The 26,334-nt window shown below is 41.4% G+C and overlaps 1 protein-coding gene across 2 annotated transcripts; it reads right to left on the bottom strand.

The window, feature by feature from the left end:
• Nucleotides 1-9,067: 9,067 nt before the first annotated feature.
• IDO1 (indoleamine 2,3-dioxygenase 1) lies at nt 9,068-25,737 on the bottom strand. 2 transcript variants are annotated; one of them, XM_089327360.1, is made up of 10 exons: nt 25,380-25,737; nt 20,696-20,791; nt 20,456-20,575; nt 17,266-17,384; nt 15,886-15,900; nt 13,735-13,834; nt 13,063-13,180; nt 11,552-11,603; nt 10,981-11,129; nt 9,068-9,959 (listed from the first exon to the last, which is right to left on the bottom strand). In XM_089327360.1, exons 2-10 carry the CDS (start codon nt 20,759-20,761, stop codon nt 9,604-9,606), a joined length of 1,095 nt encoding a protein of 364 aa, XP_089183486.1. In that variant the 5' UTR covers nt 20,762-20,791; nt 25,380-25,737; the 3' UTR covers nt 9,068-9,603. The 2 variants fall into 2 exon arrangements, with proteins under 2 accessions (XP_089183486.1, XP_089183485.1); XM_089327359.1 differs by lacking the exon at nt 25,380-25,737 and adding an exon at nt 24,645-24,778.
• Nucleotides 25,738-26,334: the final 597 nt, after the last annotated feature.

The raw sequence follows: 26,334 nt of genomic DNA, 5'->3' as shown, positions 1-26,334 counted from the left end.
CAAAAGGAACAGTGCTCCCCTTTGAAAGACATATTTTGAAAAGGAGAAGTTATACTCTGAGGTTTGAAATATCCTGGAGTCAGATAGTCTGGGTTCAATCTTTTGCTTTACTATGGTTATGTGGCTTTTGAAAACTATCATATGACATTAGGTATTGGTTTTCCTATAGGAGAATATAGCTAGTAAAGGTACTTATATTTTAGGTTTATTGTAATGATTAAATGACTTGATACATGTGAAAACTTTAGAATGGCAGCAGATGCATGAAAAAATTTATTACTATCATTTTTGGTTTGTAGCTTTGTAGTTTAAAAAAGTTGCAAATTGGGGTGGGTGCTGTGGTGTAATAAGTTAATCCTACACCTGCGGTGCCAGCATCCATATAGGCGCCAGTTCTAGTCCCAGCTGCTCCGCTTCCCACCCAGCTCTCTGCTATGCCCTGGGAATGCAGTAGAAGATGGCCCAAGTCCTTGGGCCCCTGCACCCATGTGGGAGACCTGGAAGAAGCACTTGGCTCCTGGGGATTGACACAGCTCCAGCCATTGCAGCCATTTGGAGAGTGAACCAATGGAAGGAAGACCTTTCTCTCTGCCTCTCCCTCTCATTGTCTGTCTCTCTACCTCTCAAATAAAATCTTTTTAAGAAAAAAGAAAAGAAAAGTTTCGAATTTTGGTTTTAGTTTGGGTTTAATTCTTCCTGACTCCACTCAGTCCATGATCTTACTTATCAGGACATAACCTCACTCCTGTCCACCAACCACAGTGCCCCCTAATCATAGCCATGTCTGGAGCTGGCCTCTAAACCATGCAAATGCAATCTTTAAAGAGCTGTCAGGGATCAATTCCATGCTGCATAAGAGTCCATAGAGTCTTCTTTGAGGCCCTTTTTCCTGATCCTTTGACTAACCCCATCACTCCTGCCATTTCTTCTATATTCCTGCCTCTTTCTTCCCTGCTGCTTCCATCTACAGACATTCAGAATCAGAAGAGCATCTATTCACGTACAACTGCCCAGTGACAGGACTTATGTCTGCTCCTGTACCGTTAGTAGTAGCTTGCAAATTTCACTGCAGACCCCACAATGGGTAACACCGCAAGTATCCCCAGGAACTCTTCTCTGGGTTGCATTTTAAGAATTGGGGAACAATTTAAACTGAATGGCTTAAAAAAGAAAAAAAATGTTTTATTTCATTATCATTTGGCCTCAATACAAATCAGGATTATGAGACATGGTTCATGCAAGGATTACTAAATTATACCATTCTCCAACTGGATTTGTTTTGCACATGAGAAAAAAAAAGTGGAGAAAGAAATCTTACAATCAGGATTTCACAAGTTTCTAGCAGGACCTCCAAGCTTTGTGGTACCCATCAAATCTGCCTGGCTCCAACCCCTCAATCACCCTGACCCTGACCTTTACCTTCGACCTGGTCCCATATATATTTTTTTAAATATTGTATTTATTTATTTGAGAGTTAGAGTTAATACATTGAGAGGGAGAGACAGAGAAAGGCCTTCCATGTGCTGGTTCACTCCCCAGATGGCCACAACGGCTGGAGCTAATCTGATTCAAAGCCAGGAGCCAGGAGCTTCTTCCCGGTCTCCCATGCAGGTGCAGGGGCCCAAGGACTTGGGCCATCTTCTACTGCTTTCCCAGGCCATAGCAGAGAGCTGGATGGGAAGCGGAGCAGCCGGGACTAGAACTGGCGTCCATACCCATATGCCAGTGTTGCACGTGGAGGATTAACCTACTGCGCCACAGCACCAGCTCCACTGGTCCCCTCTTAAAATCTGGCCTCACAGCACTGGCAGGCTTCTGTTTCTCTTCTTCAGCCTTGTCAGCATCATAGATGCCAACTTGGCAAACTCCCTCCACCTCCCAAGCAAAGCCTCCACTGGATCCTAATCATCACCCGGGCCACAGCTCACTTTGGGGGTCCTCCCTGATCAGCCTCCTCTCGAGTGCAAAACTGGCTGTTTTCTTCTCTGCTTTCCATTCTGAGCAGTTGTGAAGGGGGGAGGGAGACTTGCCAGAGTGCATGTTTCTTGCTCAGTAACTGAGTTAAAACTATGTAAGGGAAAGTTTGAACAGTTTTATGAGGACACAGAAAGCTTCAGGAATCAACTTAGCTAAGCTTGACCTTCTCGCTTACTTGGTAGGGTGTTGTTGCGGATAATATATAAGTTTTATTCCCGATAAGAAGGACCATACCCTCCAGGAGGCCCAAGAACTTGCACACTGTCAGTTTTGTTGAGTATGTTGATACTTCTGTTGCCTCTCAGCCCCAGCGCTTGGTATTCCAGGTGGAGACTTAAGCATTTCCAGCTCAGGAGCCCTGTTGGGAGTTTGAGGACCAAGTTGACATGGCTAGGATGGCACACCTTGTTACCTGGGTAACGGAGGGACAGCAAAAGTGTCTGTTGAAGTTTGCTCATTATGACAGAGTGAAGGAGATCACTCAGGAAAAGGAAGAGAACCCAGGTGTATTTCTGGACCAGCTTTCAGGAAACACAACAGCAAAGACTCCAATTTCACCAAAGGCTGTGCCCTACTTACTATACATTTCCTAACTCAGTCAGCCCGAGGCATTAGGGGAAAGTTACAGAAACTAGAGGCAGGATCTCAGACTCCAATGGCAATCTTAATGGAGGAGGAGTCCTTCAAGGTCTTCACCAATCAAGACAGAGCTGAAGATGTGAGCAAAGGTAGGAGAGTAGCTCAGCAGGTGCAGCTTTTGGATACCATTAATTAGCCACTCCAGGAGGAACTCCAAAGACCTAAACAACTCAGATGCAAGCAGTGCACCTGTTGCAGGAGAGAGGGCCACTGGAAGAGGGAATGCCTTGATTACCCTGGACAAGGGGAATTTGACTATCCTAGCAAGAGACTTCGTATGGGAGGCAGAGGCTCACTTTTGGGGCCCAGGTGCCTGCTAGCTCCAACTTCACCATAATCTACCACTATTGCTCTAGTGGAGCTTGGGATCCCTCTAGAACTGGCAGGTAGAAGAATTGAGTTCCTTTTGGACACCAAAGCTGCCTACTCTGACCGTGTTGGCCTCCTCTCCAGCTGCAATTGCATGGTAGTAGATACTGATGGTCAACCTAAGGTAAGACAGCTTTCTTTCCTTGCTTATGAAACCGAGTTTTATTCTACAACCAACTTATTTTCACATGTTCCTGAATGCCCTGCCCAAATTCTGGGTAGGGATCTGTTACCTGAACTTGAAGCCACTGTCTTCCTAAAAGGGTAGCATGTCTAAGTGGCAGTGAGTTCAAAACAGGGTGTTTGTTAGCACTTCAGAATCCATGGGGTCCAGAGCCTGTCAATTTCCACTAAAATCAAGTAGACCCATCTCTATGGTATACTTCCAACCCAGGGCTAGCCCATAATATTGCCCAAGGAGAATTATATCTAAGGCCAGGAATGGAATACCCTTTGAAGAGACAGGACCCTAACGAAGCAGAAGACTTACAAGGACTCCAACTCTTGCTCCAGAAGTTCTGAATAGTCCTTGTCAGTCTCCCTGGAACACTCCACTGCTCCCACTCAAAACACCAAATGGGGAGTCTGATTTGTACTGGATCTGTGGGTGGTAAATCTGGCAGCTATCTCCACCTGTCAGGTGATCCCAAACCCATATCCTCTACTTATTCAGTGGAGGGGCCCTGTACTGTACTGTGCTAGGCTTCAAGGACGCCTGATTCCTGGTGCCTTTTTGCCTTCAAGTGTAGAAGCCCAGATACTCAGAAAGCCACACAGTACACTTGGCCTGTGCTTCCTCAGGGTTTCAGAGGTCACCTTCATCTATTTGAAAGTTACCCTAAAAAATTAGCCCTCTTACAATACGTAAATAATTTGTAGATCAGCACCTCTTCTTGGAAAGAAATAAACTACAATCCTTTAAGACCCTTACATTTGTGAAGTAAATGATGGAACAAAATCCCGCTCTCAGGAGGCCAAATTTCCTTACAAGGAGTCTAATACCTAGGTTTTATTTTGACTCTGGGTTCTCAACCCCTAGCTGATGACCAGGAGAAAAAAAAAAACAACAATTATTTTCCAGTAAGTCCCTAAAACCAGAAAAAAGCTTTAATGTGTTTCTGGGAGTGGTCAATTTCTGCTGCATGAGGATCTCAAAGAGGAACACTAGCAAACAGAAGCATATTAAAAACATGAAGACTTAAGTTTGCTTGTTTTAGAGGGAGCATAACTTCCTCAATGGTGCCAGGTATTCACTGGAAGGGCCACAATAGTATAGCTCTGGAGAAATAACAGGGCAGACAAGGTTGCTACAGAGGTGGTCTGATCTCAGAAACCTTACAAGGTGCTTGCCTCAGCAGTAGATCCATTCCGGTTTCTTATCCATGCCCCGTACTTCCAAAGAGAATGTGAGGAAGTCATAAGTTTGGAATACAGAAAGGAGAATAACTGATGGTTCATCAAAATGATAAGGTTCTTATCACAGGGATGGACCAAATGGAAGCTCCTTGAAGAGTTCCATGGCACCATCCATTATGGGAGAGATGCCCTATGGGATAGAGTCCACTGGATCCTTCTGGGGGAAAGACCTCAGAAAGATCATAAAGTAGATGACACTGTCCTGTGAAACGTGTGCTTGTCATAATCCTGAGACCATCCTATCTTATCTTCACTGATAAAATCAACCCAACACAGGAGAACGCACCTGGGAGAAGACCGGCAGATGGATCAGATAGATGACACTCAGGCGCTCTCTGGAACAGGACTCAGTCCCTGGGATTTGTCAGTGCCCTCACAGGATGGGTGGAGGCTTCTCTGGAAACGCTAAGAAGGAAATAGAAATTTGTAAATTCCTTTTAAAGGAGATAATCCCTTATTTTGGACTTTTCAAATCCCTCTACACTGACAACAGACCTTCCTTTGTTTCAAATGTGATCTGAACTCTCTCGACTCTCCTGGGAATACTCTCTACGTAACATGCCTCCTGGTACCCCAGTCCTCTAGAAAGGTTGAAAAAAATGAATCATGCCACAGCTAAGCTCTTCAAAGAAGCCCAAAATAATCCCCACAGGATCTGCATTGCCCCCAGGGGAAGCCAAGAACTTAGTCCCTTTGAAATGACCTGAGGAAGATCCTCTGTACTCCTCATAGACAGGAAATTGAACCATATCACACACTAAGAGATCAACCTGGGGCAGGTCCTAATAGACAGGGCATTGAACCTGACCATGCAATCAATCTGGAACAGATCCAGGGAGCATCTAGAAAGCAAAAGCTGGGTTTTGCCAGCAGCTGATAAAAAGATATCTTTCCGGCCGGCGCCTCGGCTCAATAGGCTAATCCTCCGCCTTGCGGCGCCGGTACCCCGGGTTCTAGTCCTGGTCGGGGCGCTGGATTCTGTCCCGGTTGCCCCTCTTCCAGGCCAGCTCTCTGCTGTGGCCCGGGAGTGCAGTGGAGGATGGCCCAAGTGCTTGGGCCCTGCACCCCATGGGAGACCAGGAGAAGTACCTGGCTCCTGGCTTCGGATCAGCACGGTGCGCCGGCAGCGGCGGCCATTGGGGGGTGAACCAATGGTAAAGGAAGACCTTTCTCTCTGTCTCTCTCTCTCTCACTGTCCACTCTGCCTGTCCAAAAATAAATAAATAAATAAAAATAAAGATATCTTTCCATACCTGAGCTTAGGCCATCAAGTTCTGCTTAAAACTTAGAAAGAGATGTCTCCCTCTTATTATCAGAAAAACAGAAGAGGTGCTTAAGAATGGATGATCTTGGCTACCCCCACTGCAGTAAATCTCAAAGGGGTCCTTAGCTGGGTCTAGCTCTCCTCACTAAAGCAGATTTATCCTACTTCTTCCCCTTCTCCTTCTCTTCCTCTTCCTCCTCCTCCTTCTTCTTTTCCAAGATTTACTTACTTATTTGAAAGACAGAGAGAGGGAGAGATAGATTGATCTTCCATCCACTAGTTCACTTCTCAAATGGCTGCAACTGGCAGGGTTGGGCCAGGCTGAACCCAGGAGCCTGGAACTCTGTCCATATTTCCCATGTGGGCAGCAGGGGCCTAAGTACTTGGACCATCTTCTGCTGCCTTCCTGGGCCCATTTACAGGGAACTGGATTGGAAGTGGAGCAGCCAGGACTCGAATAAGCACCCATAGGTGGCAGCTTGATCTGCTGCACCACAGCAATGGCCCCAGCAGGTCTCTTCCAAGGCCGCACAAGTTTCTCCAGGGGAACCCATATGCTCCTGTGATCCGGTGGAGGACTGGAGAAACTTCCTCAAGCAAAGGGCAGATAATTGACATGGTGTACAGGCCTCCTTTTTTTCTTGCCGGTGATCATGATTGTGCGCCTTTCTGTTAGCTTTCTAATCCAGCATCTCCCTGGGAGGCATGTTGACCTGGAAAAAGGTGCAATTATGTCCTTGCTGGGTCTAAAATGGTCACTACTCTGGCATGCCTGTTAAGCCTTCTGGCCACTGCTGCAAGCAACCCATAAGAAAGTAACTCCCTTATCAATGTTTCTCGCATAATAGCTGAGGGAACTGACTTGCTCTTGGCTGTGTCACACCCATCCTCAATAAAGACATAGCTGCCCATTTATTTCCCTGCTTGTAGCCTCAACCATAAATTTAACAGTGTACCACAGTCACAGTGGCCTTTGATCCCAATATTTAAACTACTGTTGAATTGAGTGCCCATAGCACTTCTTCTTGTGATTAGATCTTCTTGTTGTAAACAGATGTCCCTCCTAGGGGGTCACACACCTAAATTGCACATCTGCTGTTGCCCTTTGTCTTCCATGTGGCTGCAATACAAACACCAATGAAAATATATATCCTTTCTCTTTAAATGCCGCAGCCTAATGTTCCTCCCAATAGGATTCATTGGTGCCCCAAGGGAAGATACCCCTCATAGGAAGCCTTGGATTAGCAAACGTAATGTGTGGGCAGATATAAACAAACCAGAGAATTTTGGCAAATGATACACAGAGGACCTAAACTTGCTAGAAGAACACCTGTTGGAAAGAGACTGTGCTATGTCAGGAATCTGTTCTCACCTTTCTGTACTCACGTTTTGGAGGGCAACTTGGATTATTGGAGAACTCTGGTTAGGCAGGCACCAATGTGCACATCACCCAGAGTGATTTGCTTGGGGTTCCCCTCATATTAAGTCCCCGGATTAGCAAGTGCCCAGACTCATCATATACTATCTCACTCTTAGCAACTGTTCATCAGTGCCTCAACAACTCTCAATATATAGGAGAACACACTGTTAGCTTCATAGGGTCTCAGCAAATCTCTATTCACAAGTCACCTTCTAGAATATGCTGATTCTAAAGCCAAAAGGCTATGAGGACCGTTGGCCTAATGCTGGCTGGCATTGGTTGATAGCAGGGTTAGCAACCCCTTGGAGGTGAGGATTTGGGGAGCGATTTCACTTACCAAGACGTGTCCATTCAAAAATTTGATTAAGTTTTTGGATATGCAAGCAACTAATATTGGCCAAGCCCTTAAAAACTTGCAAGTACCACTTAACTGCTTGGTCAACACAGTTTGAGACAATCGCCTAGCCCTGGACTATTTATTTAAAGAACAGGTTGGAGCCTGCACAGTGATTGGTACCTCTTTCTCTACCTGTGTATATATTAGGGGGATGCTGAGATGAATATTCAATAACTTTAAAAACAAGCTAGACAGCTTCACAAGCCTCACTATTTGGGAAACCATTAAGCTGGCCATCACCAATATCATTTGTTTTTCCATGCCCCTCCAGGCCCCTGGTGGCTATCCTGCTCTCTTGTCTTTTAACCTCATGGGAAGATTTGTATATTCTGGGTTCCCACACTTCCATGTCAGGCTGATGTTGGTCTGGGAATGTCAACTCATCTGCCCTTCCTTGAGAAAAGATAAGGACAAACAAGATTTTTTAATTTAAAAAAAAATTACTGTATTTAGTTGAAAGGCAGAGTCACAGAGAGTGGTAGAGACAGAGATTTTTCATTCTCTGGTTCACTTTCCAAATGACCACAGTAACTGGGGCTGAAGCCAGGAGACTGTGGGCCTTGCGGTGGATGGCAGGGACTCAAGTACTTGGATCACGTTTTGCAGATTTCCCTGCTGCAGGTGTATTAGCAGGGAGCTGGACTGGAGGTGGGGCATCTGGAACTTGAACCAGCGCTCATATGGAATGTTGGCTTTGTAGGCAGCAGCACAATGCCAGCCCCAGCAAAACACTTTTATGCCTTTAGGATTTAGGGTTCAACCTTCCCTCAGCAGGAAGCTCCTACATAAGACAAGACCTTAGGCCAATCTTCTTGAGAATAAAGGGGATAAAGTCTCTCAGGGGCAATAAGACCCAATCAAGCGCCACCTGGCCTGACACATGATCTATCTCCTGACCTGACCATGGATCCATTTCCAGTTACAAAGCAATGAGGAACAAGGGGAGTACAGACCCTAACTGCGAAAGGCCTCCTGCTGCCCTGTTAGGGACTTCCGTGACCTGAATGCACACCCACAGCAGCCCAGTGTGACCAATATGTGACTTTCTTAGGGTGGTGATAGGAGCAACACTGCCACTGGGGGTATATTACGTGCACAGTAAGCAGCTGTGCCAGCATTGCACAATGAACCAGGTGCAAACGCAAGTGCTAGGAGCCTAGAGGCATGATTCAGAAAGCGAGAGGGTGCAGCCATGCCTCCCCAACCTGACAAACAGCTTTGCTCAGCTCCTGTCGGGGAACCAGTCAGCAGAACCTCTTTCTGCCACACTGACCCGTGTGTGAACATAATGCCCCAATAAACCCTGTCTGGGTTGTCAACTTCCAATGCAAAGGAATCAAAGAACCTGAAGTCAGGATCAGTGCTAAGAGCCAGGGGTGGTCGGCCCAGTAAACAAGGCAGCGGCCCTGCCATCATGAGGCTTGTTGGGTAGTGAGAATGCATACAAGTAACAGGATATTATAAAAACAATCACATGAACACAGGACAATACAGGAATCTACAGTTCTGCTGGAGGAGTAGCAGTATAGAGTAGCTCTCATCTTTAGGTCTATCTGATTGTAATTATAAATTGAAACAAGACTTATTATATTATACATAAATGTTATTTATTGAATTTAATCACTAATTTAATTATAAAATACAGAAAATATAGCTGCTCAATTGAACATTTTTCACAATTATAAAATCTTTTTTTATTTATATAAAGGTAAGAAATTTTATATATTTCATATATACAATTTTAGGAGCATAATATACTTCCACCCTACTCTCCCTCCACCTCCCTTTCTTACTTTTATTTTAATTTTTACAATGACAAAATTTCAGTTCTCTTGATCTATACAAGCTTAACCCTCCACTAAATAAAGAATTCAACCAGTAGTAAGCAGAAAATGCTACTGTTCCCCAGGAGTATAGAACAGGTTATCATTCTTAGTATAGAAGAGGTTATCATTCTCATACAATACAATTATCAAGAATGCATAAGTATTAGAAAAAAATGCTGTTGATTTTTCTGTGGTGTTTCTATCATATTGGCTGTTGTTGGTCCAGGAGTCTGAGAGCACTCTGTGGCGGGAGTACATGCGACGCCCTGATGGATGTGCCCTTGCCCAGGCTGCGCTAGCCTTCCTTCAGGAGGGATTTCTCAGTTGTCCCCCTCACGGTCTTCAGGAAATTCATGACGTCAGTGCCCCCGGTTCCTTGGTTTTCCAGCGCCGAGGGCTTTTCCTCCCCTTCCTTCTCCTTGGCCTTCTGGCGTGCGGGAATCACGATGTACTTGGCTACTACTTGCAGATGGTAGCTTCTGAGGGCCACCAGGGCTTTCACACACTTGTCATAAGCTTCCTGAAGGCCCGCATCCTTTTCTGAAAGGATAAACTCTCGGATGGATGGAGCTGCCTCCAACGAGCCAAGGAAACCCCGGTGAGCCGGAGGCATGTATGTCCTCATGTCCTGCAGGAACTCAAAAGCGGATTCTAGAGGAACAAGACAAAGAGAAGGTAAGAGGGAGGCCGGGGCCCTTCTGAATCCAGGGAACCACAGCAGGTCAAAGAGAGAGATGGAGAGAGCTCACCAACAGGTACCATTGCAGCAGGCACTGTGGTTAAAACCATCCTCTCTCAAGGTGATGGGATTCACGGTAAAAGAGTCTTAATTCTCATAGCCTCATGGGCCAGACGCATGCTTTCATGGTAGGATTTTTGTGTGTGCTTTCTTCCTCATTTTCCCACTGTGTTTGAGCCTTCCAAGAGGCTGATGGTATAGAAAGCATACCTACACATATAATCTGTGCCTGGTGGGCCACCGCACTGAATCTAATAGAGCTTTAGGAAATAATCTTAAACTAACTAAATTAAGAGGGAAAAAGTCTGTTTTCACCCAGTTCCATGCTTTCCCCTTTGTCAAAGAGATGTTTGAGAAAACAGGGAAAAGGAGAAAATTCTTCCTGAGGACTCTTAAGCTCCTAAGGGGAACACAAATGATTGTGGCTCATCTTTCAGTATTAGTGCTGGCATGGCCCTGGGCTTCTGGGGCTACAAGCTGGCTGCACAGTTGCAATGCCAAGCCTCTCCCTGTCACTCAGATCTCCACCTCTGCCACTTGTACCCGCAGTCCTGGCTCATTTTCAGGGGTCTCCCACTTTCAGCGACAGATCCTCCATGTGCAGAACATGTGACACTGGTTTCCCGCAGAGTCCACTGGACTCCAGATGTGTTTTAGTAAGATTGAGAGTGAGACGGACTTGAGTTTGGGCATTGGCTTTGTATTCTCTAGCTGCTCCACAAGGAGCCAATGGTTCAGCTACCAAATGGGATGGCGGCAATGTAATCCCTACTTCACCACCGATTGTCCTAAGCCATCAGATCAGCTCAGACGAGGTGCTGGTGGCAAGACACTTGTTCGATATTAGAATGTGGTTATGTCAAAAAAAAAAAAAAAAAGAATGAGGTTATGTCAACCTAAGAGGGGATTACTATCCACCACTTCCCACTTTACCTCCGCTGTCTTTCTGCTGGATGCCCAGCAGAACGTCAAAGCACTGGAAGATGCTGCTTTGGGCTGCACTCCCCCCGGCAAACTTCTTTGGGGTGTCCCAGACCCCTTCATACAGCAGGCCTTCTGGAAGCTGGGAGTTGCCCTTCCAACTAGACCAGAAAGGAAAGGAAAATCAGTTCTTGGATTAACGCCCACCTTTCCGATGTCAGATCTTGCAGCAGAGGAGAGCAGAAAGTGACAAGAGGCAGATTTCATGATTCTTCGTCCACACCCTCTCCAACGGACTACCAAACCTAATTGTGAGAAAGGCGCCAAAGCTTTTCCACACCTGGCAACGTCCCTTGCACAGATCTTTGCCTCTCTTTAACATGAATTGCTTTCCTCCTTCAATCCCCGGTGCATCCTTGGCCAAGTAATACCATAAAGAACAGTGGATTCTTTCTCTACCACAGTTACTTTTGAATCTAAATTGTTGTTTCAGCCAGGTGGGCAGCAGGGTCCAGCCACAGCATTTCTTATGTTCTTTATGTTTAATTGATAAGAACGTGTACTGAAGCACAGGAGTACCTACCCAGACAAATAAATGCGAAGAACGTTGAAGAACAGTTTGGGGTCCACGTGTTCTGTAAAAAGATGGCATGTGTTTAAATCAGCAGCATCAGAGGGAATTAACATAAGGAAAACAACTTCAAGAAAGGCAGAAACCAGTCTGTGGAGAGGAAGCCCTCTCTCCCCGCTGTCTGCTCCTGGGGAATCTGCCCACACTTGCACTTGTGGAACCGGGCTGTGAAGCTTGGGGTGAGCAGCCCACCTCCCGCACATCATCAGGACACCTGGTAAACTGCACATTTCTTTAGCAGTCGTGCTTACTTATGTAACAGATAAACTCCTCGCATAAAGAAACCGAAATTGTAGGAGAAGAAATAACAGCAAGAACAGACACACACACCAATGGACCACATCTTTAGGTCTCCCTCCTTAAAGCTTGTGAACATTTTCTTTGCTGAATATTCACCATAGCTTTATTTTTCCCACCTCCTTACAGACATCTAAAAAATATTTTGACTGCCATTTAATTGTTCATGCTTGTGGGGTGCAGCATGATAGTTTAATAAAGGTGTACATGGTGTACTGACTGAGCAAATCGGGAGACTCAACAAAGCCATTTGAGTTGAAGGTTTGTCTGCTTGCCCATGATCCATCAGCAGTGACCGAGGCCCACTGACAGGTGAACCAGTAAGGCAGGTTTGCAAATTCAAATTGCTAGTTTTTGTTTTGTTTTGTTTTGTTTTTTTGGCTCCTTGTTCTGCAAAGAATTTTGAGCTCTTTTTTTTTTTTTTAAAGATTTATTTTTCCATTTAAAAGGCAGAGTTACAGAGAAGCAGAAGGAGAGAGAGAGAGAGAGAGGTCTTCCAACCACCGGTTCCCTCCCCAGATGGATGCAACTGCCGGAGCTGGGCTGATCTGAAGCCAGGAGCCAGGAGCTTCCTCCAGGTCTCCCACATGGGTGCAGGGGCCCAAGGACTTGGGCCATCCTCTACTGCTTTCCCAGGCCACAGCAGAGAGCTGGATCGAAAGTGGAACAGCCAGGACTCAAACCGGCGCCCATATGGGATGCCAGCACTGCAGGCTTTACCCGCTACGCCACAGCACCAGCCCCTCCTAGAGTATCTTGCTAGGTTGTGAAAAAAAAGCAGAATTCCCCCAACACTCTTATCAAGTAGAAGCTATGTGTTTTTAGAACTGCCTTCACTTTCACAAGCTCTTTGTGGATTTTGGTGGGAGGCAAGGAAGGTGTATAAATTCCACATAACTCACTTAGATCCTGGCTTCACTGTTTATGACCTGTGTAATCTTTAATCATTTATCTTATCTCGCTGACTTTCGATTTCCACACCTTGACACTGAGATAGTTAAGCCTACCACAGGCAAGGCACAATGACTTAGTGAGATAAAATTCATAAAGGGGAAACACTAAGTGGCACTTGCTTTTTGCTTCCCTTTTCTCAATGACTCAAGACCTTGGACAACATGAAATACTCCATTGTCAGACCTGAGTACTGTCCCATGTACAATACTTGCCATGGATTTGCTCAAACACTTCAAGGGCTTTGTTCAGACAAGAGACCACATCCAGAAGTGCCTTCTGCAGGGTGCCCCGGTCCTGATGTTGCATGGCACTGAACAAAACGGGAATTATCTTAAAGAAAAAATCACAAACAAAGAGCTAAGATTTCCCAGCATGCAACACTGACACAGAATAAAATACCTCCAAGTCTTAACCCTTCAAATCTTTCAATTGCATTTATTTTTATACTTTTTTTTTTGGGCTAAGCATCCTGACTATTTAACAAATTTCCTTATATTTATATAATGTTGAATAAGTCTTTACTTATTTAATATTTAATTTAGAGGCATTTTCATGGCTCTTTGTATAGTTTCTAATAGTTAAAAGCATCTTTTTAATGTCATCAGGTATTATAATTTCAATGCCAAATCAAATTGAAAATTTTTCTTTTTATTTCTCACAGGACTCTCAAATTTGATTCTAAATAAATGGCTTCTAGCCTTTGTATTTTAGATGGTGCATAAAAATAATTTCTTTTTGCCAGATAATCTTTTACTCCCAATTAAATGACCTACTGCTATATTTAGGCAGAAATAAAGCTAAGTCATGCTCACTACAACTCAGTTGCTAACTGGTTGCTCAGCCTGTGTGACCTGTTATGTAAAATCAATTGTGGGTGTACGCACCTTAATTGCCGAAGCAGCTGCTATTTCCACTAACAGAGAAACCAGGAAAAAGCCTTTAGCACAGTCTTCACCAGGGAAGTAGAACAGGATGTCCATGTTTCTGCCAATGTCAGTCAAGAAAGGCAAGAATTTTAGCAAAAATAGTAATATGTTTCACTTTCATCCATGTGTATTTATCCTCTGCCTCCCCAGGATAATTTCATAAGAGAGGTATTGCAAGTCTCAATCTCTCCATTATATGTCTGGGAATATTAAGAGTCAATGCTTAGGCCCCTCATCTAAGATCAGATAATTAATACTAAGTAGGTTAACTTCAGACTTGAAATTTCATTCTGGAACTTGGAACTAGACATCCCCAAACTAGTTCTGTTTCCATTATCTAATCCCATTAACTTGTTGCAGGCATATTTAATTAGCATAGACATACGTGCAATGTTTTTAGAGATACCTAAAAGGCAGACTTTGAAGAATTTGTCTTCTCATTTAAATAAATATGAGGTTATTTCAAAATACCCAAGGAAAATGTAATTAACAGATTTATTTCAGTGCATAAATATAAAAGCTTGCTATTCAGTGGTAAAGATGGAATATACTACCTTGAGAATCACTGAGCACTCATAGGCAGACCTTATTTGCATCGTGCAAACCTAATGCACATTTCCCATGAAAACTTGGAAGTACTTCCATATATTTATGTTAATACTTTTATTTATGAACTTGATTCAGTTTCTCAGTGGCGTATCTGTTTTGCCAAAAACATTCAAATAACTGGTTAGGTCCTATTTCTCTCTTTCATTCAGGTTTTGGCATTGGTACCAACATGGTCTCAGTATCTGTGTATCTATGCATAGTATGGTAGCCAAATTCAAGGTATCTGAAGCCAGACCACATCTGCGGCTTGCTTGTTCTGTGATTTTGTACAAGATGTGGCATCTTGTGGCTGGTGTTGTGGCATAGCAGGTAAAGCCGCAGCCTATGATGCTAGCATCCCATATGGGCATTAGTTCAAGTCCCCAGGGGCTCCACTTCCTATCCAGCTCCCAGCTAATGGCCTGGGAAAAGCAGCAGAAGATGGCCCAAGTGTTTAGGTCCTGCCACCGATGCAGGAGTCTGGAATGAAGCTCCTGGCGCCTGTCTTTGTCTTGTCCTAGTCCTAGCTGTTGCACCTGAGGAGTGAATCAGAGGCTGAACCCTCTCTCTCTCTGTAACATGACCTTTCAAATAAATAAATGAATCTTTATAAAAGTGTCCTCTTTCTCTGTACCAGTGTTCTCTTCTTTAAAATGAGCTGAGCTGCTTAAAACTCTTGCATTGTCTCATTTGTCTTAAGGTACTGATTAAATTTCTTGCTATAGCCAGTCAAGTCTCACATCATCTTTTTAAATACATTTAGTATTTAGTATCTGACCACTATCTGACCAGTATTTAGTATCTGAACCAGACATCACTGACAGTGCACTCAGATTTTTTTTTCTCACTTTAAGAGCCTCACACTCACTATTTCCTCCACTGTGAACGTCTGCATCTTTTCCGTCTGGCTGAGTCTTATTCCTCTACAAGATTCAGCTGAAAGGTTTGCTTCAGGAGTTCCTCCCTTCACGCCTTCTATTTGATCAAGGCTGCCAGAACCTTATTTTCTTACCTTTTTGCTCAGTCATAAGTAAATTTATATAATTTTCATATAATTTTCTTCTTCTCTGTTAGGTGAGCTGTACCAGGTCAGGCTTATAATTATATTTACCTTAGTTTCCCTGGTTCTAAGCTATGCTTGGTACATAGGTCAAAAGTAGTAGGGAGTGGGTCAAAAAGAACACAAGCATGTATGCTTACTGATTGACATTGTTAACTAGTTCTGGGCACAGAGACTTCCAAGGTCACAGGTGCAAGCACGTGTGCATTACGTATGTGTGCATATCAATTGTATGTTTGTCAGCAAGTAGTAGTTTTGTAGATATCTATAGCTATATTACCAAGTACAGACATAGTATAATCACAGATATAATTAAGTGCTAAGTTTTATTTGCCCTTAAATAATTACTTATTTTTTGCCTGAATTCAATCATGTAAAACGCACTTGAACTATATTGGTAAGCCAACATTCACTTGGAATACAAGAAAATTCTTAGAAAAAGATAAGAATCTAATACTCACTCATAAGTCATGGGTCTTATGAAAGCAGCCAAGAAGCAATGGGATAAGGGGATGAGAGAGAGAGAAAATCAATTAAAAATCAAATGCTTTTGTGTTATTATTATTATTCTTAACCTGAATATTATTTATCTTTCAGAAGACATAGATAAAAACCAAAAAAATACATTTTTAATGTATCTCCAGTAGGTGTTGAAAATATTTGACTTACAACAAAAAATGAAATCTACAATAAGTACATATGTACACCCACACTAGCTGTAACTAATAAGAAACTGTCTAGATCCAATCCTTTTGTTTTGTGCTATTCCCATGTGCAGAATATTCCTCCACAGGTACCACCTTGAGCCATGCAAGGCCCCACTTCTATGTCCTTTATTGTAACAGATCTTATCACGAGGGAGAGGGAAAGGGCAGATTCTGAGCCAAGGCCTGAAAGCCCAGGCATCGCTGCCGGTACTGCTGCAGATGTGTGGACTCTGAAGTGCGGCTGGCTAAGGGACAGTTAGCTGCTCAGGATCTCCAAAGACGTGGAGTCAAAGGAAGACAGACACAAATGCATATAAACGCTATGATTTCATGGATATGAAATCTAGTGATACAATACACACATTAAAAAACATTAACAGGTAGAGAGACAGGATAGGAGAAGACAAAGGGTCTGAGAGACAGACAGAGCTAGAGCCAGAGTTAGAGCTGGAACTAGAGCAAGAGTTAGAGCCAGAGCAAGAGTTAGAGCGAGAGAGAGAGAGAGATTGAGAAAGCACTCGCATTTACCAGTTCACATCCCAGGTGCTTCTAAGAGCAAGGGTTGGGCTGCGACTGAAGCTGGGAGTGGAGTTTGGAAGGCAACCCAGGCTTCCCATGGGGGTGGTAGGAAACCAATCAAGCCATCACTCTTGTCCCCTGGGATCACCATCAGCAGGGAGCTGGAGTCAAGGGTGCAGCTGGGTGTCAAACTCAGACACTCCCATGTGGAACACAGGCATCTTAAGGGTTAAAAACCAGCTCCCCACACTTTTTTTTTTTTTAAAGATAAATGAGAATATATTTGCCTGGGACAAGGAAGGAAGCTGGATAACATAGGTCCAAAGAAAATTTCTGAGAAATATTCTGTGACTTGCTTAGGATGGAGGTTACATTAGTAAGTGTTCCACAGTCCAATTCAAGGGAACATTTAAAGTTTGTCTAGTTGACTGTGTGTTATCTCTACATTTCTCTTGCATGTATGTTCAATGCATTTGTAGTTCAGACACAGCAGTACAAACAGCTCTACCCAAAACCAAGAAAGTTGACTGCCAATCTTAAGTCAGTAAAGGAACACCCCTTTGCTGTAAATAGAATACATTCCTTCCATTCCAGTGATAATCAGGGTCTACATACCCGCTGGGATCCTTTTTCTTCCAGTTTGCCAAGACACAGTCAGCATACACGAGAATAGGAGGCAGCCCCAGCTTTTCAGAGAGTTTGCAGTAAGGAATGGCAATATTTCTTGGCAAGACCTAATTAAAACACAACATTCCATTTTAACCATTGCAGGGTCTCACCTTTTCTGCTAGCTGGGTGCTCACACATTAGTGGTTTTAGATGAGGGCACTTGAGACCAAATAAATGCATTTTTTTCTCTCTATTAATTTCGTAACTTAACCCCAGTGGTTAGTAGATGTTCAGATGTTGGATTTGGGTTGATGCAGGCATACATCAACCACAGAGAAGAAAGAGAGAGAACAAGAAGCCTGAATCTTTGACTCCTTCTTGACTTAGAAAATTCCTTTCACTCATTGATTTACTCATCTATTCCATGGATATATTTGAGATTTTCTTTTAGCCGGATATATATTTTGCTTTATTTTTTTATGCACACACATATATTTCCATTGCTATCCCCTTTGATCCTTTTCAGAAGGCAATCATTCCGCCGTTTGCTTACGCTAAAGTCCCTGAGGGAAGCTACTTAGGAAGGAAGAAGCTTTATTTTGGCTCCTGATTTTGGTAGGCAGCCTTATTAGTGCAGTTTCTGATGGAGACTGCAAAGAGAGTGGATGCAAAGACACAGTCACACAGGAGCCGGGAAAAACAGACACCTGGAGCCCAGTCTGCTCTGTGTGTGATCTCTCCTCACAATGGCAAGGTGATCCAATCCAGCTACCCTCCCAGGGGGCCATCTTCAGACACTGTGGTGGATCCAGCCTCAGAGAGAGGCAGCAATCCATCAACCACTAGCTTAAAACCTTGGGACATCTGTCTGTCTGGGTGAGGCTGGAGAACCAAATCCTCCTCACGCATAACATTAATGAAAAATACAAAACCCAGACGAAATCTTCAAATGCACTTGGAGATCATTATGCTTAGTGAAATAAGCCAGTCCCCAAAAGACAAATACCATATGTTTTCTCTGATATGTGGCAGCTAATATATACAAAAAGCCCCCAATAGATAAGAACAGAACTGACATCTTGTGATTTTATTGTTGTTTAGAGCGCTTGTCTATATTCCAGTAGAACAGTGGTCTTCCTACATTTTGCTTGTTGAATATTGTGGTTAGAGGTGAATTAAGCCTCAGATTATAAAGTAAATCAAAAGTGCATTATTGAAAAAATTAAAGGAAAAAGAAAGGAAGAAAGAAGGAAAGAGATGTGGATTAAGGGGGGAGGGAAGTATGGTCACCTTCTTAGAACTGTATCTATGAATACATAAATATGTTCTGTTTATGCTAACAAATTTTTTTAAATTAAAAAATACATTCCCATTTATTCTTCTATGATTCTTGACAAATTTATTAATTTTATGTTCATCCTGGTTTCCATATGATTTACTTGCATTCTCCCTCTTTCTTTTCTGTTTGAAGTCTCTGCTATATTTTGTGATCATGTATTTAAAACCTCTGGACTTCTGTTTGAAGCACCTAACATATATTACCTTGATTATTGATGACATAAATACATGTATATATATATATACATACACAATACCTACATATGGAGCTAAGACTCAGTTTCTAGCGAGACTATGGAGATGATGCACACAGCTACATTTGTTAAGTTGGAGTGGGAGCCTGGAATTAGTGTTAAACCATTTTGCACCATCCCAGGCTCTAAACATGGCAGTCTGACAATTTTGAGGAAGGATAAGGTGTGTCTTTGATTATTCAGAGTAACTTCTTTCTCCTCCCCACACATTGGGAGGTGACTGATCACATAGGTGGATGGTACTATAGATCTGTCACTAAACAGGTTGTGGAAAGAAAAATAGCTCAATGAAACGCCTATTGACTTGTCACAAAAGAAAAACTTTCACTAAATGGTAGAAGGTGATTGTGGAATCTATTTTATCCCTTTGTGATGTAAAGGGACCCATGTAAAGGCATTGCAGTCAGCATCGGTTTGAAGTGATTCTGGTTCAGGGAAAAATACAGAATATCCAATAAACTTTTATATGATGTGGCACATACATACATGAAATAAATGCATTGCTTATCTGATGTCTGGTTTTGTTTTATTTCTTCATACTAATTGGTGAACTCTCTACTCAGTGTAGGGTTAATTTTATGAGTATAAAAATTAACTGAAAAAATTCATCTCTGTAAAAAATAAGAATGGGAAAGGAAGAGGGAGGAGGGAGGTGGTCGGAGAAGAATCATCATGTTCCTAAATCTGTATATATTAAATGCATGAAGTTGTGTTCCTTAAACAAAATAAAATAATAAAAAAAGAAAAAATCAAACTTAATAAAATAAGAAGTTCAAATTTAATGGGCTCTCCTCTGCTTTCCCTTGCTCCACCTGGCCACCTGAGACAGGGACTTTGGTGCATGTCTAGGTATGTAATGAACAGAGTAGACTCCTATTCTATCTGATCTATACCAGTCACTAAAAGGAGGTTATGAGAAACTCTTTTGATTGGGTTTTAAGTGAATTGCTTAACAACCCTACTTGGTAATAGCTCTGGGCTCATAACTGCTACATTTGTATAATAATAGGGCTATGACTAACATATGAATACTAAACACAAATTTACCTATAAAAAGCATTCATTTAAAGTTATCTAATATTGGCTAGAGTAGAGTGAACCAATATATTCTTCTATGTTTACAAGTGTAAGAACACTTTTACATTAACTAAAAAGAGCCACAAAACATGCATACTTCCCAAAAAATCATAAATAGAGAAAAATGGCTTATATTCAAAGATTCTCATTGTAGTATCATTTAAAATAGTGATTTATCTATAGAGGATTTAATAAGTGAACCAAATTTTAGGAACTCAGTGAAAAAGTCATTTCAAATTACTAGGGTGATTATATATAATTGCAATGCTTACAGTATAGAGAATCAAGTTACATTTATATATATTTACAGGATGGGGCAACTGTGTTATATAAATAAAAAACTAAAATGTGCTCAGAGTAACAGCTGACATGCTGTCTGTAAATGATCAATTTCTTTTCCATTATCAAAATTTTGCAAAGTGTACTTTTGGTAGTTTTGAAACGTTTTCCAGTAAATATACTTTAAGCTTTATTTTCATGAAAATATACGCCATTGTAGCACAGGAAAGACGGGAAAATCTACAAACCTTTCGGATGTCTCCGTCGCCTTGACCCCACACATATGCCATGGTGATGTACCCCAGAACCAGGTGAGCAAGGCGCTGTTGCCTGTGCCCTTCAAGCTTATCAATGCTGAGTAATGGCACCTGAGGACAACGGAGAGATCGACTCAGTCATCTTGGGGATGTTTTAGGCTTCCAAACCAAGCTCAAAAACATGCTAAGTAGCTACAGAAGAATAAGATGAATATAATATATGATTCAAACCTTTTCAACTTTCATTCGAAGTTGTCCAGTCTTTATCAGTTCAGTGATATTCTTAGCAATGAACATCCACACATCGTAATCACTAGGAAGCTCCTCCTTGAAAAAAAAAAAAAAAAAAAAGACTTTCATGTACCAGAGGATGCTGCTGTAATGGTAGTTTTGGCTTCCCACTGAGAGTCTGCCGTGCCTCTGTCTCTATTCTGTATAATGTTGCGGGTCTAGAAACTCCAGCCAGCCCTTGCCACTCACATAGACAACTGGACACCTCTCTGTGCTGCACCTGTCCTTCTCTCTTCAAACACTGCCATAGCCTGGTTGTCAAAGTCCACTCGAGAGTTCCTGGCAACTCCGTTCAACACCAGTTCCCGCCATGATGAATCTTAAGGATCTTCCTTTTTTCATGTTGTTGAATAATTTATTATCTGCTACTTTCTTCTTTTTTTTTTTTTTTTTTGGTAGATTTTAGGTTCTTTGAATGGAAGAAGAATGAGATTTTATTAAATGAGGCCAGTGCAGTAGGCCCTTAGCTCAACAATTTTATATGTATTTCTCATTTTATTCTTTTAACAGTCCAAGAAGTTGTCTTTATGTCATGAATAAGGAGTCTCAGGATTAGTTTATGTAACTATTTTTGGATATGTAAGTTATATGTAAGTCAATCATAGGTACTTCCTTCTTTTAAAATCACACTCTGTATCTTACTACCTGATGTCAAGGATTGTAATATTGCTTTTGATTTATGTGTCTTGCAGTGCTTAACACATGTCCAGATGTATAGGATGTGATACACAAGAAGCCCCCATAGCATTATCCTTGGGGGATATTTTCAAAGAGCCCAGTGAATACTTGAAACCATGAGAGCACCAAACCCTATATATATTATATTCTTTGCTGTACATATAACCTATGGTAAACTGAAAACCTTTTCCATCTTAACTAAACACTTGTGCACTGTATCTGTAACTTTTGCAGTTGGAGCTGCAATAGCAAAACCAGCACAAATTCCATTTTCCTTCTTCACCATGTCACAGATTTGTTCTTACCATAGATCTTAGCAACCTCAGTGTGAGAATTTTTTTTTCATATTCCTTATTAAGTTGACAACTTTCACCTTTCTCTTAAAGGAAGCACTATATCAATTCTTTCTGGCATATTCAAATTGCCAACATCACTACTTTTGTCACTTAGGGCCATTATTAAAAAAACTAATTGGATACTAGCAATATGACACCGTGACTGTTGATCTCATAATTGAGAAAGCAACCAGGTGACCAGAGGTACCATGTGAGTACACTGGACAAAGGGTTGACTCAGTTCCTGGTTGTGACAGAATGGGGGCAGTGTGATATCTCTTCACTCTACTCAGCACTTATGCAATTTAAACGTCATGCATTGCTAGTTTTGAAATTTTCCACTTATAATTTTCAGACTGTGCATGACACTGCATAACTGAAACTGTTGCTAAGGAGTCTACTGAGTAATTGATTACTTTGGATCCACTATGGGTTTTTATGCTCTGTGAATGCTGACAAAGTCTAAATAAAAATGTCTCCCAGCATGTTATCATATTTATAAGTTCATATCCAAGGGAAACATATGCACAAGCCCTAGACAATATCCTAAGTGAGATAGAGATACCTGAGCAATTCCTCATATACCCTGTCCCTGCTCACTTCAAAGCACGCCCTTGAGGTCAGTAATGCTGGACTGTGGTGTCTGAGGACAAATCCACCTATGGGGTGCTTTTAAGCTTGAAAATAAAGTTAATATCATAAGCAAGCTCTAAAACAAGAAGACAAATAATATCAAGTTCAAACATCTTCAAGTTCTGCAAGTCTCAATCAGTTAAGGCAAGATTTTTAATAGTGAAAAATCTGGGTGTTGTCCGGAGTTTTCTAGCTCTGAATCTTTCTCTAATGACCACCCAAATGCCTCTTGCTAGTGCTTTCAGGGGCCAATGTTTGCTGTTATTTGTTCCTGTTGTTCTGCGTTTCCCTATGAAGTACATTGGTTTTTCCAAATAGCAGATATTCTTTTTTTATGGTATAGCATGATTAAGATCTTACTTGGCCACATGTTTCAACCAATGCAAAATTCAGTCAATAATATATTTCTGGTTTGGAGAATGCCTGAGTGGTATAGTATAAATTAACAAAGAAAACACAGAAGATCCTTTGATTTCTGTCAGGTTAGGGAATGCAGTGTGCATGTATAGAGGCTCAGAATGCATATAATTTCCATCAGAATAGAAAAAGATGAAGTAGACATTCCAAGCTCAGAATTTCACTGGACAGGTCTTCAGTAGCTCCTACCTTTGTTCTCACGGGTCAGCACACTGAGTCTGACTTCCTCAGCATCTCAGTGAGCAGAGTTATTTTGTAAGAACCCCGGGGAAACTTGCTTTGTTTCTTCCTGGATTTTGCTTTAATCATTGAACTCTGTTCTAAAGACGTGAACAGTTACCATGGTTGTTGCGTTTTTGAACAGATCTTACTCTTTGAAAACAGAATCTTGATACCTTTAGTAGTTTCTGAAAGTGTCTCTACTGTGTCATTGATAAGTACATCATTGAAACCATCCAACTCTGCCATTTATGTGTGATGGTGAGGTAGGGGTGTGTGTGGTACAGGCAGGAAGCCAAGCTGAATATTATTAATTTGTGTGTTAGGCAAATTAGGGCAATGCAATTAAACTATACCTTCATTTTCTTAAATTAACTCAATAATCTGAAGAGGAAAATGAGATTGGGTGGAAGGGGTTGCTTCAGAATTGCCTATATTCCACCATGTATCTGTAGGCTTTTATTTCTTAAGTGCAGATAGATCGGAATATCTGATTAAAATATATATTTGCTACACTTAAAGGTGCTCTCTGCAGTGTGGGACATTTTTGGATCACAAAGAAATGAAGATACAGTGCTCCATAGAGTTGGTACAATTGTTCATATAAATCTTCTCCTGCAACCTTAAGTTAAACCCTGTTAAGCCCAAGAACAAAAGACAAAAAGAAGAAAAACTCAAACTAAACCAAACCAAACCAAACAAACAATCTCTCTTCCTTTCTGAAGAGAGGCTGCACAGCATGATAGATTTAAAATCATGAATCCTGGAGCCAGACTTCCTGGGCTTTGTCATTTGCCAGCTGTGTGAGTTTGGTAATTATTCTAATTCCACATGCCTTTTAGTTCTCATCAGAAAAGTAAGGATAATAATCTACATAAAGTTCAGGCTGGTGTGTTAGGATGCAATGAGTTATTTACAAACTACTTAGGAAAATGTTGCACAAATGCTTGATAATTAAGACATTGATAAATCAGTTTACATGGCATTCTTTGGGAGACAAGTCAGGGAAACATAGTTTTTAAGGCAAATATTTCTCCACATACTCGGTATTTTGTAGCTAATACTTGCAAAAATAAAGAAAAAGGTAGTTGAGATTCTCACTTAAATCTTATACTCTGTAAACAACAAGCAATATTCACACAACACAAAGGTTAACGTGCCATTTCATAAACCCAATCAAATTAGGAACCCACACTTTGCACAACTTAAGATATATCAATACAGAAAAGGATTTTCCTTTGATTCATGAGCTATTTATAACTTTGCTTTTTTCAAAATGCCCTCAGAAAATAAATTGTCATAAAACTAACTTTTGATTTCTACAGTATAACTCTTTTGTAAGGCTAAAAAAATATTTCCACAGTTTCCTTATTTCGTCACTCTTTACCTTAGGCAAGAAAGAAATGCACTTGTGACTGTATTTCTAGAAAGAAAAAGTTAGGAGATTTTAAGTAAAACCACTTGTTCAAACTCTGCCTCCAATTTTGGCAATACTATGTTTCTTTGTTGAGTAGGAGTTGTGGAGCCACGGTTCGGTAGATGCTGGCTTGCCTAGGTAAAGGATGAGAAGAAAATGCATTTTCCAATATCTCAATGCTGTCTCTTACCAGTGGATTTGGAAGAGCGAAGCCTATATCTTTATCTATGTGGAATTCTTCAAGAATTTCCCAAGAAGTCCCCATTGCAGATTTCTATCAAGTGCAGTGGATGTGCAGTCTACTCCTCTGATGCTTAAGGTTCTAAAGAGCCTCAACCACCATCTATTTATTGTAGTCATGGTTGGAGTCAGTCACCAAGACTCATTACGTAGGCAGTGAGAAATGACTTCCACTTTAGGAATAGTTTCACTTTCTGCTTTCTTTCTTTTTTTTTGGTATTTTTATAAGCAATAAAACCCCACAAGTATGCCTATTCATCATCTGAAGAAACTGAAAGGTCATATCCAGTATCAAATCTTTATCACCAGGAATATTATATTTGTTTGCTGTCATCTGGAATGCCCATAGGTGCCTGGCTGAAATAACAAGAAACAGTGAATAGAACAAGTGACAAGAAAAGAACATTTCCCTTTATGGAAACTTAAATATCAGAATTAAAATAAAAAAATTGCACCCCAACTCTTGTCCTAGTCTATCATTTAGTTATCTGTCAATGATTTTCCTTTATTTATTCTTCCAGAGTCCTTTGAAAATATCAGTATCCTGCATAGGTTGCTGTAAAATACAACACCAAACTATTTCTCAATGGCTTTGAGAAAGAAAAAAAACAAAAAACAAAAACAAAAACAGAAGCACATGAAGAGTTAGAAAAGCAGTAGCTCTCCACCCCTCCACTCCGCTTACCTAGCGTCTGTGCTCCAAGTCGTAGGGTTCTCTCTTACTCACATTCCTATGAAGTAACCTTTAGGAATATGGGCTTGCATCCTTATTCTATCTGTCTGCCAGGAACAGCTGAGGCAACAGTTCTGCACAACTAGAGACTTTCTAATATGTAGAAAAGATGGCAAAATGCTTAAGTAGAAAGTGGGGCTGCATTTAGTAATGATCATGGTGCATGCTAGTCTACGGTCACTCAGATTCTGGCTCACACAGTTAATAACAGTGAAGCAAAGGCAGAAGCCACATCACTCCACCTGAAGACTAAAAGGAGAAACGAAAGGACTCAGTGTTCTCTACATAAGACAATGAGAATCCGGCATGCAGCTTATCAGCTTCCAAAAGTCATTAAGTGTGCATGGTTGGCTGCTTTCCAGAACATTCAGTCTCACAGTGGTCACCTCTACGAGATGGTGACTTCTCTGCAAGCACATGGTTTTACAGGAATATAATCCTTGTATAAAAAATAAAGAAAAGTGAAACCCAAGAAAACGCCATGATTCAACTTCTCCAGAACAAATGATTCATGGGAGGGTGCTACTTTTGGAACTGAGCCCAAATAGACACAAATTGCCAAGGTCCATCACAAAACTATATGGAAGACCAAAATAACACAATAAAATATTGAACATTAGAAAACGTGTGATTATTGTCATGATTTTTTACTCTCTGTGTCTAAGTTTTTCTATGGGAGAGCTTAAACGAAGATATGGAAAACAATTTAAGATGATTCTATCTTGGAAAAAATCTCTCTGGATTGATTTTCTAAGAAGTGTGCCTTGATAAAACTTATATTTTTCCTGTTTATCCAGCTACTTCATTAAATCTATTTTACCTTTCATTGAAGAAACAGTAATACATCATTGCCTCAATTTTATCTCTTTTTCTTTTTTAACGCTTTTAAACTGTAGTCCCTTTAATA

The sequence above is a fragment of the Oryctolagus cuniculus genome, chromosome 2 (genome assembly GCF_051225735.1).
Source record: "Oryctolagus cuniculus isolate XC-2025 breed Fujian yellow rabbit chromosome 2, ASM5122573v1, whole genome shotgun sequence".
NCBI classification, from domain to species: Eukaryota; Metazoa; Chordata; class Mammalia; order Lagomorpha; family Leporidae; genus Oryctolagus; species Oryctolagus cuniculus.
Note: the sequence above shows the minus strand (reverse complement) of the source record. Positions and strands in the feature narration are given on the sequence as shown.